Source organism: Labrus mixtus, chromosome 9, assembly GCF_963584025.1.
Source record: "Labrus mixtus chromosome 9, fLabMix1.1, whole genome shotgun sequence".
Lineage (NCBI taxonomy): Eukaryota > Metazoa > Chordata > Actinopteri > Labriformes > Labridae > Labrus > Labrus mixtus.
In genome coordinates, this window is record NC_083620.1 from 3,548,756 (window position 1) to 3,567,987 (window position 19,232).

Here is a 19,232-nt window from a genome sequence, read left to right on the forward strand (position 1 = left end):
CACAAACATGCACAGTAAATGTTTATTTTTCAAAAGGTATATTTATTAGTTTAGCCTTTAATTACATCTCTATTTACAGTAGTCTTTTAACCATCATAGTAGCTTCAAATCACTTGTCAAAACACAGATGTTAGTTTCTCTTCCTCACCTTAGCAGAGAACTTTTAGGCTCATAATGTTTCTCGTCACAGAAGTTTGAAAAGTCGAGCGCTCAGCCTTAACAAAAGACAGACGGCATGTTTGTATGTGTGCAGGATGAAGACTTCATTCAGGTGTTTAAAACAAAGAGAGAGAGAGAGAGAAAAGAAAGTAGACATTTCAAACACACACACAAACACAAACACTCCTCTGGCTGCTAGCCGCTTTGTTTAATTACTTTACGGTATGCTGCATGTTATCCCAGGACAGCTAAGACCCGCTCCCTACCGCTTTTCCAGCAAGGGAAGGGATATTTTTTGGCCGTTAAGACAAACAGTTCACTTCTAATAAAAGGGTTCACTTCATCGTTTTTAATTTCATCTTTCTCAACACTGAAGCACAGTGGATTGAACTTTAGAGTTTCTAGAAGAAAGTTTTTAAGAGAGGTAGTTCTCTGTGTGCAAAAGGAACAAAATCCCTTCAAAAATGTTCTGAAATACAAATATTATAATCAGGTCTGCATACTAGTGTTACATCTGGAGCTGTTGAGTCTTTTTATGAAACTGTGATCATTTAAACAGAGAGCAGTGTGCAGTTAAGGTGTGAAGAGTGACCTAATGGGTTGAATAAAGCTGCATCTCAGAGGCTTGACAGCTGCTACAGTGTCGTCACAAAGATAAGATAGAGCCTCCTTAAACAATATGACGGGAGTATCACAAATTACACCTGATAAAAATATTACTTTTCTTCTTCTCTTCATTTTTTCATAGAGGTTCAGTTTGATTAAGAGTCCTTTTCTGCTAAGATTCATCCTCCTGTGCTTCAATATTGTAAAAATGAAAAAGAATACAGGCGCTGACGTCAATCTGATTCCCCTCTCACAAGTGACTCACTGGGGTGTGATTAAACTTACTAAACTGTCATAGAATAGTGTCAAAATTAAACATGATGTGGAAAAGTCCAGGATAAAAGTCATGTCTTCAGTAATTCAAAAGGAGAACATCAGCGGGAGGAGGAGTTTGTGACATGAAGTCGAAGTGATGGCTTTGTGTTTCCAGCTGCCGCCTCAGTGTGACACTCAACCAGAGTCGATGCTCTTTTCATTAACTCAGAACTCAGCAGGGAAAAAAATTCCCAGACAAGAAACATCCTGCTCGATATTTCAGCTATTTGATGCAAACATGTGCAGCTCAGCATGGCAACAATATTTGCCCTCCCTGCCTTCCAATGTTCTTCCACTTGACTGTGCACATCTTCAAACTCAGCATGAAGTGAAGACGCACAAACTGCAGGCCGTTTTCTACCCTATGTGATTGAATCAATGTCATACTGCTGTTGTGCTCACTCAGGAAAAAGGGCGACCTGATGAGGAGATGATCTGGAAATTGTTATACATATATTCCCTTTGCATAAACCTGACTGACGCTAGTCTTATGCTGAAGGCTGAGGCATGAGGAGGATTTAAAAAAAAACCCAGACAGGACCAGGACTGAAAGTGTGTCCGGGGTTGTACACGCAGTTGGAGGTGGCTATTTGTGGTTAGAATGTGTAGCCAGCAGGGGGCGCTTTGTCGTCTTTGTTGCTCTCCAGGGAGAAAGGGGGAATGCGAACATCGAAGTGGGAGCCGTCCGTTCTCTCAATACGAAATGTCCCCCTAAAAAAGAAAACAATGGGGCAAACAGCGACTTAATTAAAGCGCACAACAAAAAATGCCAGTCATAGTATTTAAAAACAGTTTAACAGTTATTCAAATAAGTAATAAAATGATGACAAATATCAACGCCATGGTGGAATATGAAGCAGGGACTAACCACATGTGCCCACTGGGGGCTTGTAGAGACACATGGCTGCTGTACTGAAAGGCAGGCTGTTCTTTAGACAACACCGGCTCCTGTGACACAACAATATGACGAGCCCATGACAAAGTTACACAACATATAGGTCTTATGTTCAGGACACTAATTCGTTCAGTTTCTTTACATTACCTGAGTTAATTTCTTGTTTCTAATTAACAGAAATTGAAGGAAAAGTCCTGCACACTGTCTTAATTGTAGAAATACTGTGGCAACGCTTTGGTACCAAAACTACAGGAGATTCACTCGACAACACTATCTGTGCCACGCTGCAGGGCTCAGTCTGTAACTGAGCGACCGACTGGAACATACAGCTGATTTTAACTGTGACAGCAGCAGCATGGCGTGCATGTTTACATTTTTTACAGGGACGGTGCATATTAATAAACATTTCTGTAAATATGCCAGAGTTAGTGAAAAGGCAAATTTCTGCATACGGTACGTCAACAGTGTTCTGGTGATGCTCTCCACTAATGTGGTACCAGACAGACTTTTCATGTAGACTATCCATGGAAGAAGAGAAACCAGCGAGTTGATCTTTTGCATCAAGCATCTAAAAAGTAGTAACATGACATGTAACAGGTCACAGTGTTGACATTGCATACATTGCATTTGCGATGGTAAAATGATAAACCTTGCAGCTCTACTGCATTGTGATTAAAAGTAAGAACACTGGGAGCGCCGGTCTAGATCAGTTGAACTTCAAGTCCCGGCCTCGGCCACCACATTTCCTGTCACTTTTCAGCTGTCCTGTCAATGAAGTCTGAAGAAGGCCTCAGATAATAATTATAAATAGAGCGATGTGTTATGACTGATTCTCATTTTATAGATAGGTACCGTGAACCTAGTAAGATAAATTAAAATAAAGGATACTGAGAAGAAATGATATATTGATTGCTGTTGGTGTGTCAAGACCGTTTTAAGAATATAACAAATAGTACTGGTATATGCTGGATAAAATCACCAAACTTATATTTAAATAAAGAATAAAAAAATAATAGGAAAACTGAATTGTGGAGGAAAATAAAAGAGATGATAAGACTTTAAGGGGGAGAGGGGAAGTTTTTGAAGATTAGCTAAAGTATAAAAGACGGAAGGGGAAAAAACATCAGAAGAAGTAACGCTCGGTCCTGGTTACTGTATTCATGCTTTACTAACCCTGCCGACGACTCCACGGCCTCTGACCGTCTCCAGAGTTCCTGACAGGCTGAAAATCCTCCAGTGCCTCTCTCTCAGCTGCACCACCTCGTTGCCCATGTTCTCCAGACGGATGCAGTATCTCCACTGCAGGCAAAAAACAAACACACAAACATGTTCATACAGCGAGTCCAATTTGGTCTTGATGTTTAAGACTTCTGAGTATTTAATACTGTAAAAGAGTGTTACATGATGGTCTGAAAATCTGCTACTCACCCAGTAAACATGGGAGTTCTGAGCCTCCTGAGAACAAGAGAAAACACTTCCATCAGTTTTTAAATAAACTTCAGGACCAAATAGACAGAAAACCAACTGAAGCACAAAAAGAGTCTTGCCTGTCAGATCCAAAATTACTCTGATGGAGTTAGACAAACTTCAAGCAGCAGCTTTTTTTAAGCATGTTTTATTCATGAATTCTGGCAGCTCATTTACCCTCATGCCCATGTAGAAGGGGATGACGGTGACGCGGATGTTCTCGGTGGTCTCCCTGTGGACGTCTGACAGCTCCAGCCAGGGGTGGTTCTTCTCCTGCCACGCCTTCAGGGTGTCTCTGGCTGTGAATGGAGGAGCTACGGAGGAGGGACATACAGACATGTGTTTACTGAAAACACAGGGACCTCTACCATGTCATCTGTTCATTAGAAACATGCTCATATGCTGAACTAAAGCTGACACTACAAGTAAGGAGTTGCAGGGTATCCTCCAAATTTCCAAATGCTTATGTCCAGAGTGAAATGTTGCAATGAATGGTGTTTTTTGACTAAATATCTGTCCACTCTCTCTCCTATCAGAATAAGAAAAGCTTTGCTAGCTAGTTCTGTTTCTGCTCTCTTCCTCTAAATGTCCTCCAGGAGCATGATGGAAAGAAAGCCAAACATGAATCTGGACGTAGTCTTGTTAAAACTTGACCCTGCAAGATTCCACGCCTTTTTAAAATATCATGATCTGTAATTTAAATGTCTCCAGATGAGAGGTGAGTGTTGTGTTTTAAAGGGACAGCTGGTTATTTTTGAAGTGGGGTTGAGGTACTGGACAGTAGAGGTCCAAAGCATCTAACCACATTAATCCACAATCTCCTAATTTCTCGGTTTTGTTACTCTGATTAAATTCTGTAAAAGCACAACCCCGGCTTGTCTCCTCGTCGGTTAGTGCATCACATTCAACAACAACTGCCTTTCGTTTAAAAAAAAAGATAACTTCTCTGTAGCATGCTAAAGGAGAAAGCCTGTCTAGCATGCTAGGTGTGCGGTTCTAAAAGTGAAATGTATTCTGTCTACATGAAATAAAAATAATTCCAATGGCACAAGTCAATCAAAAAGTAAAACCCGTCACAAGCGAGCATTTTTAACCTCTGATAGCAGAATGATTGTAAAAAGCTGAAGTGGAGTGTGTAGAGGAGTGATCACTAAAATGAAAGACATGGAAGCTAAAGGATGTCGATGTTTTAGCTCAGCAGTTTGAACGACTGATTCCCAGATATGACTCATCGATGGTTCTATTTTAATCCAAAATGTTGTGCTTTGTAAATTGTACTGTCTCTCTTTGTATGTCCGTCTGTAACTTTGTGTTTTTTGCTGCTACCTGTCTTGAAAAATAGTTTTTAAGTGTGTTTAAGTTTTTAAACTCAATGGGACCAACCTGGTTAACTAAAATAAATAAAAAATTACCTTTGGCAGGGTTGTACATGAGGAAGCGCTCAAACAGCTCGTGCTGGATGGGGGCCTGCTCTGCTGAGTTATAGGGCAGGATGTCTTCATGGCTCACATAGTCCAGACCTGAAAAAACAAAGACACACCGTCACATGGCAAAGAAACTCACTTTTTAAAACCCATTATAACTATCGAGAATTATATAAACCACACAGAAAATGATGGTGGATGTGTTCTGCCTGATTTAGATTTTTATCTCTATACGGACTGTTTTTCCTGCAGACACCAAAGTCTGCTCCGTAAGCCTGATACGTGATTGGTCAATACTGCTCGGACTGCAAACAAAAAACAGAACATTGGAATACAGATTTTGAAGTAGAAAAATAATACGTAATGGAGATTAGAAATAAGTTGCAGTGCCAGCTAGGGCTGTAATGGTTCCACAGAGCACAGTGGACCACAGACTGTCTAATGTGAACTCAGGATGGGACATTGTAGCGAGGTTTGAGCACTTCAAATGCATACTTGGAGCCAGGGTCCTCTACTGCTACATATGAGTGCACAGCCTAATTAGCTCAGGTAACGTCTGAGACTTTCTCTGCTTTCACATTCAGAGGCTTTTTTAAAACAGCGGCGATAAGTTGTAAGTTGCTCCTCTGGATGAAGACATCTTATATTCTTTAACATGTTTGATGTGTCTAAAGACATACTGCACTGTGAACCTAAAGTGTCCCCAAAGGGTCTTCTTTATATATTACTCTTCTACTTCAAGAGTTTTGTTAAGTCTTTTTCTTCTTTGTTTGTAGTTTAATAGCTGTAAGCAAACAGTTCTCCCCCTGGATTGGGGTGTGGATACCACCATTGGGACTGCCTTTTCCCTTCACTCAGACATAATCGTTGTGTGACTACATGAACCAGAATGAGGCAGTTCAGGACGACGTTGTGTATGTGACTGCATACCTGGGATGGCGTACAGAGCTCTGCTGTCATCATGGTTGGCCAGGAATGTCACTGCCTCCGTCTGGGACCTCTGAGACTGTCAAACACAAAGATAGTAATGATCAAGGTCAGCTAGAATTTACCACAGAGGGGAAGGTTTGTCTCCCTGACATAAACTCAAACGACAGTGTCTACAAGTGCGGCTCAAGTGGATTTGAAAAAGTTTTTTTATTACCTCTCTTAAGATATAAGGATGACAAAATTAATCTAGTTATTGGAAATTATCAATTTGATATTGTTTATCTAAAAAAAAAAAAAAAAGTGATGATGCAACATTTATTTAGAATCAGTCAAACAAGAAGATTGGTGTCAAGTCTCTGACAAATCAGGAACTGGTATCCATGCCGACTTGTACTGGTTACTACATAAAAGGTCTGTTTACTGTAGTTTTGGTCACAGAAGTGTTTCATGTTGAAGGAGAGACTTCAGCAGCAATGACTATTACTTCACATTAATAACATGCAGTAAACATGGTTATTAGTGAGATATCAAAAATGTTCTGTTAGCACAAATATCCTCTGAATTGTCCGTCTGAAATCCTTTCAAATAATTTGAGAAACAATACTCTAAAATAAAGAGACCAAGGCAAAAAATACCCTTTTCACTAGTTTTACTATTTACAGATATTAAGTAGTAAAATATACATTTTTGATTTACTGTATACAACATTTCTCACAACTTCTAAAGACAATATTCTCAGCTTGTTATCTTCTTTTCAGAACATGACAACAAATTAAAGGAAAATGTGAAGTGGTCTCTTGTTTCTTTTTGAGGCTGTGTGTGAGAGGGCATGTAGTTGTCTTTGTTCCTGAGGTGGAGACAAACAGACACTTACTATGTGAGGGCAGTCCCTGGTGTCAATCAGGACTTGGTAATAGGTGTGGGTCTTCCCCTTCACCTCTTTGGAGCCATGTGCTCCGGGGGGGTCTGGTTTGCTGAAAGGAGAGGGACAAAGTCAGTTCAAAAGTTTCACCCACAAAACATGAAAACCAGATCCTGTGTGGTGCAGTCTGCGGCCTCAGGTGGAGGTTTACCTGTCAGACATGGGAGGGGTGATATCTCTGTCATAGAGTCGGGCGTGCCACGGGAACAAGACGATGCCTCTGTAGCCAAACACGCTGTGGAGAAAGAGCTGAGGGGAGCACGACAACAAGTGTGAGATTACAACTCATCATGTTTAGGACAGCAGAAATCAAACTGGATTACAAACACTTGACTGGATCGCGCAAATGTTCAATCAAAACAACACAAAGTGATGGAATTATCAAAAGATGAAAACAGACCACAACGGGTCTGCACCGTAATGTTCAATTATTTCTTACATTTTGCTCTTACTTTAAATGAAAAAAAGGTTTGCAATAAAATACACAAAATCAAACACTCAATACTCATACTCGAGTCTCTAGAAATATTTAGGGGCGACTCTTTTTGTGCAATAAAAAAAGTCAATTATAAATGCAACTAAAAGACAAGCGAGACAGCAAAATGTGATAAAATTGATTGAGAATGTGATGTGTGTGAGTCCCTTACCTGTCCTGTTTCATATTTCCCATGTTGCTTCACGGCCTCAAACACTCCGACTGTCTCCAAAATCTTCCCTTCAGGCCTGTTCCTGCCAAAACAGGCACAATGACACACTGCACCATGCCTTTGTGGGTTTATGTACAGTTCTTTAGTTAATTTTTTTTTCATTATTAAATAAACAAATAAAATGCGTCTCCCTTGTCCTAAAGTACAAATGTTTCAGTGACTGTGTAGAACAAACATGATCTTAACTAACAATACAGATCTTCATGCAGTATGAGATCAAAACAACATATGTACAAACACATATAGAGGAAACTCTCACAGCAGAAAATCCCACAGCTGTAAAGAGAAAACACTTCAGGATTTTCCTCCTATAGAGACGGTTTACATTCATCCCTACAGGAGGAAGAAATCCTGCAACGTAATCTCAATCACAACTCTGACAAGATTGAATAAAACACCTCGACCCGTCAGATGTCAACAAACAGGAACATTATTCAACCTAATCTCCATGTCCTCACACACACACACACACTACATATTACCACCGACAACAACAGCTGGTCACTTGGAATAAATAACACGCATACTTCTGTGCTCCCTGTGAAGCTAATCTTCACAACAGAGATGAAGGGTAGGGATTAATGGAGCTGGATATACTGTACGGAGAGAGAGGGATTTAATATTATGCAGGAGTTAGTTCAGGTTATTTTCTTATCATATTCATCATATTGCACAAGAATAATCACAAGGTAACCAGATTTTACTCTGAGAAATATGGTCCAACCGATATTGGTTTCTGTGCGTGTGTGTCTGTAAAATAATTCATATCTGTGTGAATCACTTTCCTGTGCTAGATTAGTTCATAATCCTGCATTTACAGAAAACTACTGTCAGTACATAAACCCTTGAATGGTTTGGTTGAAAAGTCTCCTCAGTGGAAGACAACAAGTGAGCAGTGGAGGTGGGCAATTCGAATGAGAATACGCCCTCCCCTGAACAACCAGTAGATGGCAGTGTTGTGCAGCCACCGCTGGTTATGGTTAGGTATTTGGCAGATGCTTTTATCCAAATTTACCGTCTATGACTGCTGCAGGATGCTACTATATATTTTTGAGACACTTCTATCTCCATATCCCTGTAGCCTGAGAGCTCAACAACAGTAACAGTAGTTTGCAGGAGAATAAACTCCACATTGCAAAAACAGATGGTACAAAAACAAGCTTGATTGAAGCTGATTTTGCTGGAAATCATCACACATGAAGATAGTTTAAAACCTTTTCCCCCTTTGGTAGACGCCCAGAACAGACTGCAACTCAGATGCAGATGCATATGTACACTGTCCGATTCAGTAGGTGGCGCCATGCATGTTGGCTTGCAAATCCGCCAAGAGGAAGCAGCAACCATGGCAACGACTCAAATTGTCTCATAGGGACAACGACGTCCATCCTGCTACTGTGGATGCTTTTATTATTCCTGAAACGCCAACAACAACAACAACCACCTTCTTCCTACTTTCACATCTACCTTGTAGCTAAGAGGATGAAATGGGCGCTGTGCTGTACGGATGTGGCGGATTTTGAAGAGACAGGAGACGTTTACAATTGTGTCATATAGCAGGGCACTTCCTTGTGTTTGCACGGCTGCGTTCACATCTCAGCGGACCGTGCTTCAGGACACATGAATCATGTCCCAAGCAGAACAGTGCAGCTTGATACTGTTTACCAGCCTTAACAGGAGGACGAAGAAATCATTTTCACTGAAACTAATCGCTTTTATGTGTGGGTATCTGAACTGTGCAAAGATTGATGTATTTGCTGAAGATGGTATGGATCCTCCATCCTTAGTGGTACATGAGGAAGTTTCCAATACTGGTTTTGGTATAGAAGCAACTCAAACTCCTTTCAAGATCCTCCAGTTTCGTCTAGCCAAAAGAAATCAACATAAATTGAAGACATTCTTTTAAAAAGAACATCCCTGATGTCAGCGTACATCAGGCAGTAAAACAAAAAGTGAATCTCGTTTTCAGTTTCTCCTAACTCACACAACAAACAAACTCGGTCTTCCTCTGGAGTGGAATTAAACCTGCCGGTCTCTAAAGCTAAAGGCAATGTTCCTGAACGTAGCTGAGCGCAGAGGGATCTTTGTCTTTTGGTTAAATGAAACTTAACATAGGCTTCTACACTGTAGCAATCCATTCTTTGTTTGGTTTGCATCATATATCTACAGACCATTTCTCTTTATACATTAGAAACATATTATTCTTTATCTCCTGAATATCACATGTTAACTTATTCAGAAAAATAAAGGACATATTATTCATATGGAATACAGAATTTATCTCCTTTGCCAATGACAAATGACAGGTATCCCAAATAAAAATCTTTTTTGTGTATGTAATATAATAAATGACATAAAGATATAAGAATGTATTGATGTTTCCCTCTGCATACTGTTACAAAAGCACAAAGCCAGCAGCAGCTCTTCCAAACTTTTTCAACTTGAGCTTTGTGCTTTTTTACCTCTACAACAATCTGAGAAAAGTCAATACACTGTGAAGCCAGAGATAATCAGATCTAAATATAGACAACCCACTGCAAACCCAGAAACCAGCCTGAGCCAGCCCCTGGTCAACAACTCCCCCTGCCAATAAATCCAAGGGCTGTGCTTTCCCTTCCACGCTGGACGAGTGAAGGCAGGTCACTGTGCCAGGGAGCTAGCTTCATGTTTAAGAAAAGTTTGCTGCAACAGCAATAAGACAGGAGATATGATTACACAAGGAAAGGTTACATAAACTCAAGTGAGAGTGCTAAATCTCTGCTGCTATTTCAACCAGTGAGGGGGCTCTAACCCACATGAACACCCACCATTACTTCCCTTTCAGAGGACATATTTCACAAGCACACTCTGCTGCTTTCTTTGTATTCAGAATCAGACCTTACTTCTTATTGCAACTTTATTCATGGTTAATTAAAGCTTCTGTAAGTAGTTTTTATCTGGTAAAGAAACAGATTGAAAATAAGACGGTAGTCTCTCTTTGACTTACAAAAGAGGACGAGACCATCAGCTAGAAGATTGATCATCTCTAAATTGAATTTTTTTTTTGCCTTTAATCACTGCCAAAACAGCCTTTGTTAACCTTTTCCATGAAACAGATTCACAGTGCAGTGTTTCAACAGAATACACCCTGTGACGACAGGGCCACAGAATCAGCATTGATATGCCATGTTCTGTCAGAGCAGTGGTTTTGCTCTGTCCGACGGTGCGCACCCTGCCGGAACAATATCTGAAGCGTAGTGCAGCCCAGCCCTGAGGCCCTGTATTCACAGGTTCACAAGATCACAAGAGACCTAAAAGATCACACAGGAAAAAAAGAGAACCACATGCAAACAACATTTTGCACTGTATTTTGCCTCTCCACGTTATTGTGCTGTTCATTTGGTTACTGTCTTCATGTGATGTTGATATGATGTGTTAAGTCGAGAAAACAGTAAAACACCATCACCCTCAGTAGTCGACACCAGAATTACTAGTCCATACATTTTTAATATTTACATGTAAGCCCTCGTTGCCGGTCATATGTTATGCCTAAACTGCAACACAACCACTAGCCAGTGCTGCTGGTGCTCTGTTTCAAATGCCTGCTCCTTTCACTCTACTGCCTGGATGTAAACAAGCTCAGTGTACGAATAGCATCTCATAGGAACAGAGCAGTTTGGCAGTTTTTTTAATCTTTAAAATCGAGATAAAACGAATGTAGGCTGTGTCAGGTTAAACTGGCATACTGACCGGAGCATCCCTGATCACGTTTAGCACAGGGCTGGCAACGTTAACCTGAAGGAAGGACCCAGGCTGGCGGTGCAACACTGATAATGTTATCCACTCTATGCAAACCAATCTGACATAATTTCGCTGCAGACAATTTTAAATACATTTTGCTCAATTTTGACTATTCTCAGTGCTTTCTTAACTTAAAACTAGTTGGTCAGTCTAAATTTTAATTTCTGTTTAACTGACTAAGTTGTCTAGGAACATCCCCAGTCGATGTAGTGGTGGGATATACAATTGGGAGTCAATACATGGCGTTGTTTTTTTTTTTTTAATTGACCAGATGCTCCATGCCTTCTAATGTCTGACTTCCTTCATTATGGCACTGTGGCCTTACCACAATCTGTAAAGGGCTTAAGTGTGGAACACTGGAATGAGTGTTGAAGGGGCACTGGTAGCCTAGTGGTTAGTGCGCGCACCCCGTCTACAGAGGCTTAAGTCCTCAAAACAGTATGGCCTGGGGTTCGAATCCCACCAGTTTTTGACGGTACCCACTATCATATCTCTAAAATAAAAGGCATAAATAAATAAAAAACAGTGATGAGGTTTGACAAGACCACAGGAAGACAGTATTTTTTAGAAAACTCAACTGACACATGTACAGAACAGGATCAGCAAAGAGGTAAGATCCACCACTTGGTTCACAAGATCAACAAAAGCTCTAAGGTCCTCAGAGTAGCTTCAAATTAAGACCTAAGTCAAGTCCCATTCATAGAATCACAAGTTGCTGCTGCTGTGGAGCCAAAATATTTGAAGAGTGTTGCTATATTACTGCTGAAACATCACAACCCTCATTAGGATAAAGAAATGTACATTTAATCACTTTTTATGCAACAAATTAGTCTAAATGACTCGACAGTGATCAGTTGTGTGCAAAGTCGACCTACCCCCCCCCCCCGTTACTTATATTAGCACTAAGTCTGTAAGCTGTGATCACCACCAGGTTGAGTGAACCAAAAAAAAGAAAAAGCTAGGTAATGGTGTGCAAGCAGACAAACAGTCTGCACCATAAACTGTAGTGGATGAAGCCTGAGTGACGTGCATGGTTTGACAGCAGAATAACACGATTGCAAAACGTGTGCTGGAAGAATTCAGAGGGGAGAAATAAAGTGGTAAAGTTTTAACACACTGAATCTTATCACCTAAAGAGTTGTCAGCGCAACAAAGACATAAATAATACAATAATATTATTATTATTATATTAAAATAATACAAAGCAGCAGTAACGTGAATGTATAAAACCACATTGTTTACAAGGAAAAGCCACTTGGTTATTTTTAAGCATAAATGAACACAGGGGATAGTCAACTTTATGCTTACTCATTCTTGTGCCACTCTGGTTATCTGCAGAAGGTACAAACATTAATTGTTTACATGGTTAAAATAAAAATACCTGAAAAGTCACAACTACCTTTTCTTGGCATTGACATTGGTGATGTCAGCTAGTAGTTAATGTTGGCCTATTTCACCACCTTTGCCAACTACGTATTGAACCTTTCTTACCCCAAGATGTGCATATACTACATTTTGTCAACTTTTTTTTTAAATGCATTGATGTAAAAATATATTGGTTAGGAGCAGGTAATTATCGATTAACGGTATCAGTTCAATAAAATGTATATCTTTCATCCCTACCAAAAGGTTATTTAAAAAACAAACCATTTATTTCCTGCTTGGCCAATTAACCAATGTGCCATCATAATCTTTCTCTGCCACAAGAGCTTATTTTCCTTTTCCTAGTAATAGTAGCCTTTAAGTGCTTTGTAAACAATACATAATAATAATTATCAACATTAGTAATACTAAAGTAAAGTAAGGACAAAGGGAAGCATTCATTTAAAGCCTGTTAGATAAAGTGTGTTAGATAAACTTTTTGTTATTGCTTCAGTCCTGTTGTATCATAATCATGCTACTTATAAACAAAGCTTTTCTAACAGTGTTATAATTGAACCTGGACTGACTCAGTCAGATCAGATGGTCAGGTGTTGCTCAATCCATGTTGGCTAGTAACCCTGCTAGCTAATGAACAGAGGACAACTGTACTTTTCTGATTAAATACTAAAAAATGATTGCACACAAAGATCATAATATTGGCAATAGCTGGACAAATGTCTCCACTCAACATGAAGTTAGTCAGTGTCTTTAAGGGGCCATCTTGCAGAGCTCTTTCCTGAGCTAAAGTCTTGTTAGCATGTTAGCTCATGTTAGCATTGACAGAGGAGGACACTGGCTGCGTCTCTTACCGTGACGACATAAACCTCCTCTGCTGGACACCACCGGACAGTCCGCAGGCTCGGCATTGTACCCTCGGTCTGTACACCTCAAACCCGCTGCTGCTGTCAACCGCGCTCAGTATCCTGTGTGCGTGTTTTTTGTTGTATTTACTGACAGTGCTCAGCAAGCCCCTGCGTAAAGCACAGGCCGCCATCTTTACAGACCTGACACGCTCTCTCACACGCATTTACAGAGGGGTGTTTGTGATACCTTCAGGGACGGAAAGAAGAGTCGTATTTACAACAACTGAAAGCTTAACAAAAGACAACTCTGGTGTATTAGCTCTTTAACACATTTTTTACAATGTTATTAATGGTAACAGCAAACTTTAATTCGAACAAGAGGTTTTCAGCTTGCTTTGATAATAGAATATAATAGAATTACTTTATTGATCCCAAACTGGGAAATTGTGGCGTTACAGCAGCAGGTTGTCCAAACACACAATATTAGTAAAAAAAAAAATAGCAAATCTAAACACAATATAATATTAAATACAAAGTAAATAAGCACTAAAAATAAAAATATCAAAACTAAGAATGGGAATATATACAACCAGGATTTAATTTAGCATTACTCGTCTAAAATATGAAAAGATTAAATGTAAATGTGCAAAAACAGAGTTGTAAATGGACAGAATTGACATAGGGAGATGTGCAATCAGTGATACATAAGTTAAAGTGCATGAGTGTAGACATGTTATCAGCAGAAAATATTCAATAAAAACGGCGAGTAGACAGACAAATGAAGTGAACTTAAGTGCAGGGATAATTTGTAAATTTAAACATGTGCAGAACAGATTACAGTAAGAATAATAATAGTAATAATGATGTTACCTGGCAATATCCTTCTGTTACATTGATAGTAAAGAAAAGTTTAGAATTGATTTTCCAAAATAATTTTAAAAGGAAAAGCTGCTATATCACTGGTCCAGTCTGTTAAAATATATAACTGCCGGCTTTACGAGCCTTGGTGGGCCCCATGAAGGCACCATAAAGACTCACATGTGATGTAACGTTACAAAGCAATGTTGACTTAAATGTGTATTGGAAAATTGTATTATTCACTTATTATCAACATTCAAAGTTTGAAAATAATTTTCATGAATTTATATTTAATTTTAAATGTACGATTAAAAATACAATTTCACACAGATGGTCATGCGCGTGACGTCATTGCGTCACAAGACAAGCAACATGGCGGCCTTCTTGTTGGTACTCATATATTTCGATCTGTTGTAAGCCGTCTAACGTAGACTTTAGTGTATGAAATAGCTAAACAAATCTTTGACTCCTTTTCTATGTAGTTTATGTACACTGTACAGTTGTTCTACACTGACAACAAGCTCCAAAACAGGTGTATTTAATTTGATCAGTTCAGGTTTCCTCGTCAGTCTGTGCAGGTTAAAACCATGGCTTCTGCATTTGTTGTCGGGAATACTTTTATAAATAAAGTAAGAGGATTACTAAAAGACACAGACTCAGCTCTTCCCAAAGGACTGAGAGAGGATCTGGAGGAGACACTTAAAAAATCAGAACCAAGAACTCTGTCCTTCAGTACAGCAAGACAGCTCAAGAAATATCTCCAGGATAAAGGTACACTATTTTAATGTAAACATAACTCTAAAATATCTATCTGTCTGTCTAGCCATTTAGTTAAATATCTATCTAGCTGTCAACTTAAATGGGCCATCATTATATATGTAAAATGTGTAAAATAGCCCTGATAAGGTTGCAGAATCATATCGCTTAAAAAAACTGACTGCCAATCACAATGACTGATCTTGATTTAACACTAATTGACATTTAACAACAGTTTTTATTGGTCTGAGGCTGCTAAAATGGGCGGGGCAGAGAGTTACAAAAGACTGTAACTATTAAGAGTGTTACATGAGATGTGACATTGCATGGCATTGCAAAAAGGACTCGTCATCACCAATGTAAGGGACAGAGCAATTATTTGTGAGCTGAGCAATAAAGGAAAAATATTTATGATCAATTATTATACAGGCTCTTTTAAATAAAAAGGTTGAACTCTGACAAGAAACTTTGGTTTTGTGATGAAAAAAGTCATTTTAGACACTGACCTATTTTATGCCTGACCAGCTAGGTTAAATGGCCCACACTAATATAAACCCTGACACAGGATTTAATCAGACAAAGGAAATTCAACCAGAGGAGAAAGGACAGAGATGATATCAATGAGAACTTTGAGATAATAGAGATATGTTTATTCTTAGCAAAAGCTTGCAATTTTCCGAAGACCACTTCGAAAAGTCGCATGAGCAGAGCAACGTTGCTAGCTTTGGCAATTTGGTGTTTTGAATAATTTTGTCAATAAAAAATGTAAGAAAGTTTGACATTTGTACCTCAGAAACAAAGACAGCATTGCACAGAAGAAACTGCTAGAAAAACAAAATGACGTCCAAAATACTGATTGAGTTAGTCTAAGAAAAGCAATGTTAATGGACTTTTCCTTATGGGAACATTATGTATATTTCCCAAATATAAAACAGTTCTATCATATTATTTCAAAAACAGAATTTAATGTAATGAAATGGCAACAAGAGTTCTTCTGTGATATTAAAACTAGAAGTGATGGTTTCCATATGCCACATGCTGATGTAATATGTAGCACCTTGTTTTGACTGTCTTTCTCCAGGACACCCTTTCTACCTGCATGAGCTTCTGGAGGACGGCTCCCTCGACCTGCCTGAGGTGGTGAAGCCTCCCAGAGTGAGTGTGAATGTGTCTGTTCAGTCTATGTCTGTAACAGTTGTGCATGTGTAAAGAAGAACTGCTTTTTCAATGAATTTCTCTGACACAAATGAAGAACACTTTCTGGTGCCAGCTTCATTAATGATGGGATTTACTGTTTTTCTTCATTCTGTAAATGGAAAGACAAGGAAGCAATATCAAACTGTCACTTTGAGTTCAGGAATTTGTAATCATTTTTTCTTTACAACTTTCTGACATTTTATTAACTTATTTATTATAATAAAATGATCATTAGATTAAGGGATTACACAGAATCAGTGGTTGCAGCTCTATTACTGTAAACGTGTTAAACTGTTTCTTTACGTTCTTCTGCAGAACCCCGTGCTGGTCGCTCGCCTTGAGAAGATAAAAGCCAAACTAGCCAACGAGGAATACAACAGAATCACAAGAAACGTCAACGCTCAGGTACATTTCTGTTTTATTTGAATCTTCAAACCATCTTTAATGTTTCATGATCCAACAATTGGTCACACAAGATTAAATATATATCAATATTTAAATGAAGAGATTTTGTTCTCAACTGAGCTGTTGAAGTTTACATTGTCTGATTTTTTTAAGTTTTTTTAAACTGCAGCCCCTGTAATTCTGAAAATGATTTTGTGGTGGTGAAGTTAAAATAACAAAGCCCAGTAATGATTGCACATGTTTTACTATTTCTTATATCCTCCTTTTGTTTTCAGGAACTCAGTCGCAGTGGAACATTAGCAGATATTGGACTGCAGGGTGAGTGTGATAAACACATGCACTGTTCAATATCGTATTACAAATTCAGTGTGTCAGGAAACAGAGATTATAATATCAATCATTTATTACACTGACTTGTAATTCTGGTGCCGATTAGCGAGGGTGGTGACGTTTACTAAACTAAACTTTCACTTCCCTAGAGTTATAGATGATACGCGAAACATCTCCCAGTTGTCCTTTGGATAAAAACATTGATCTGTGGATGACTGAGAGCCTTCACAGACATGTCCCTATACAACAAAAAGAGTAGTAAAGTAAAAAGAAAATGTAAACTGTTTTTCATTGTCTTTGTCCAGTGCGCTCAGCCAAAGCCGTGGTGTTGACCGTATTTAACTTCCTGGTCACAGTGGTCGCTGCGTTCGCCTGTTCCTACATGGGGAGTCAGTACCTGTTCACTGACACAACAGCGGTAAGAGATCAAGAGTGATGAGACTGATACCCAACTTAAATGAGAATAATGTCCTGAGTACTGATGTGTTGGATATGATGTGTTGATGTGTTGATGATACCATCTCTATCCTTGGGGATGAGGTGCAGGTGGTGGAGTGCTATAAATACTTGGGGGTGCACATGAACAATAAACTGGACTGGAAGCAGCACACAGTCTACAAGAAGGGTCAGAGCAGACTCTACTTCTTGAGGAAGCGTAGGTCTTTTAATGTGTGTAGCAAAATGTTATCCATGTTTTATCAGACTGTTGTGGCAAGTGCCATTTTCTTTGCAGCCTTGTGTTGGGGCAGCAGCATCAGGGCTTGTGACTCTAAAAAGCTTAACAAGCTGATTAGGAGGGCTGGCTCTGTGCTGGGGACTGCTGTGGAGCCCCTGGAGGTGGTGATGGGGAGAAGGATGATACAGAAACTGTTGAACATTATGGACAATAACATGCATCCCTTACACAATCTCGTGTGTGAACAAAAGAGTGTTTTTAGTGGGAGGCTACGGCAGATTTAAAAATACTTTTTTACTTACTGCAATTGCACTTTATAACGACTCCCCTTTAAGTAAGGACAGAAGACATTTAAACTTTTAAACTTTAGCCTGAGTTGCATATATCATATATTAAACTGTATTGTGGGCTCATGTTTTTTTGTATGGGTGGGATATGTATGTGTATATGTGTTGTGTTGTGTGTTTGTATGTATGCTGGCTACAAATACAAATACAAATACATTGTTTTCTGTATTATATGTCCTGTTAACAAAATGTCCTCATCAGCAAGTAATGGTAAAACACTGATAAGGATCTATGAGTGTAGGCCCATTTCAGGTGATAACATTGTCCATATGAGTTTATTGATGAGGCTCTAGTTTTCCACGCTGGATTACACACATACCACATACATACTGAACTCTGGTCTGGTGGTTAACTCACCTTTTATGTCATTGTTTTTGATGCCTTTTTTTTGCAGAGAGTAATAGCAGCAGTGATTGCTGCTTCTGTAGTCGGGCTGGCTGAGCTGTACGTGCTGGTCCGGACCATGGAGGGAGAACTGGGGGAGCCTTAGCAGCTGTGCAGAAACAAACAAGGGAACACATTCATCTGTAATGTTTGAAGAACTTTTCTCAGCCTCACAAAGCCTTCTGATTCAGAACAGACATCTCACCCTGCGGTAAAAAAAAAAAGTGGACTTTTCCCCCCATTATGACAGGAGCATAAGTGGAATTTTTGAAGATGATTTAAGTTTCTGAGAATGTACAAAATGAAGATACAGAGAAGAGAACTAAAAGGATACTCTTTTCTTTTAAAGCTCCTGTGAGGGACGTTCAGTTTGTGTCGATGTTGGCGCCCCCTGTGGTTAAGCGGTACCTCTTATGTCTCTTCTTATTTTGCCCTGTTCATGTGTAAATTCTTTTTACAGTGAAACATATCACTCATCAGGAATCTTCGCTGTGGAAATTGTGAAAAAGTCTGTTTCTGCTTCGTGCTTTTAGTTTCTTTGTTGTCTGACATCGACTCTCTGGTCTTGTTTGCTTTGGTAGCTCATCAGTATTCATGTTGGTCTGTTTCATTAAAAATCTCCTTAAAGGGGCTTTGACTACATTCCACCTGCCAGACACAAAATATGAGACATTTATAATTTATTCTGTTGTTTTATGTTTTTCAACTTTGTCCTGTATTTAAATGTTGTCCCCTGTTGACATTTGACTCCTTCCTTTCTGTTCTCAGGTGAAATCATATTTTTTTGCTTTCAATAAAATCATCTGCACAGACTGGTGCAAATTCACAAAGTTGACTATCCTTCAACCCCTA

General features: G+C 39.2%; 2 protein-coding genes across 3 annotated transcripts; one reads left to right on the forward strand and one right to left on the reverse strand.

Annotated features, from left to right (window-relative positions):
- Nucleotides 1-21: 21 nt before the first annotated feature.
- Nucleotides 22-13,648, reverse strand: poldip2 (polymerase (DNA-directed), delta interacting protein 2). 2 transcript variants are annotated; one of them, XM_061045976.1, is made up of 11 exons: nt 13,434-13,648; nt 7,366-7,447; nt 6,870-6,967; nt 6,671-6,770; nt 5,797-5,872; nt 4,855-4,962; nt 3,620-3,756; nt 3,404-3,430; nt 3,149-3,274; nt 1,949-2,028; nt 22-1,791 (listed from the first exon to the last, which is right to left on the reverse strand). In XM_061045976.1, exons 1-11 carry the CDS (start codon nt 13,616-13,618, stop codon nt 1,677-1,679), a joined length of 1,134 nt encoding a protein of 377 aa, XP_060901959.1. In that variant the 5' UTR covers nt 13,619-13,648; the 3' UTR covers nt 22-1,676. The 2 variants fall into 2 exon arrangements, with proteins under 2 accessions (XP_060901959.1, XP_060901960.1); XM_061045977.1 differs by having other exon boundaries at nt 7,366-7,441; nt 13,434-13,647.
- Nucleotides 13,649-14,638: 990 nt separating this feature from the next.
- tmem199 (transmembrane protein 199) lies at nt 14,639-19,210 on the forward strand. Its single transcript, XM_061045979.1, has 6 exons — nt 14,639-15,056; nt 16,123-16,196; nt 16,554-16,643; nt 16,919-16,961; nt 17,279-17,391; nt 18,391-19,210. Exons 1-6 carry the CDS (start codon nt 14,873-14,875, stop codon nt 18,484-18,486), a joined length of 600 nt encoding a protein of 199 aa, XP_060901962.1. The 5' UTR covers nt 14,639-14,872; the 3' UTR covers nt 18,487-19,210.
- Nucleotides 19,211-19,232: the final 22 nt, after the last annotated feature.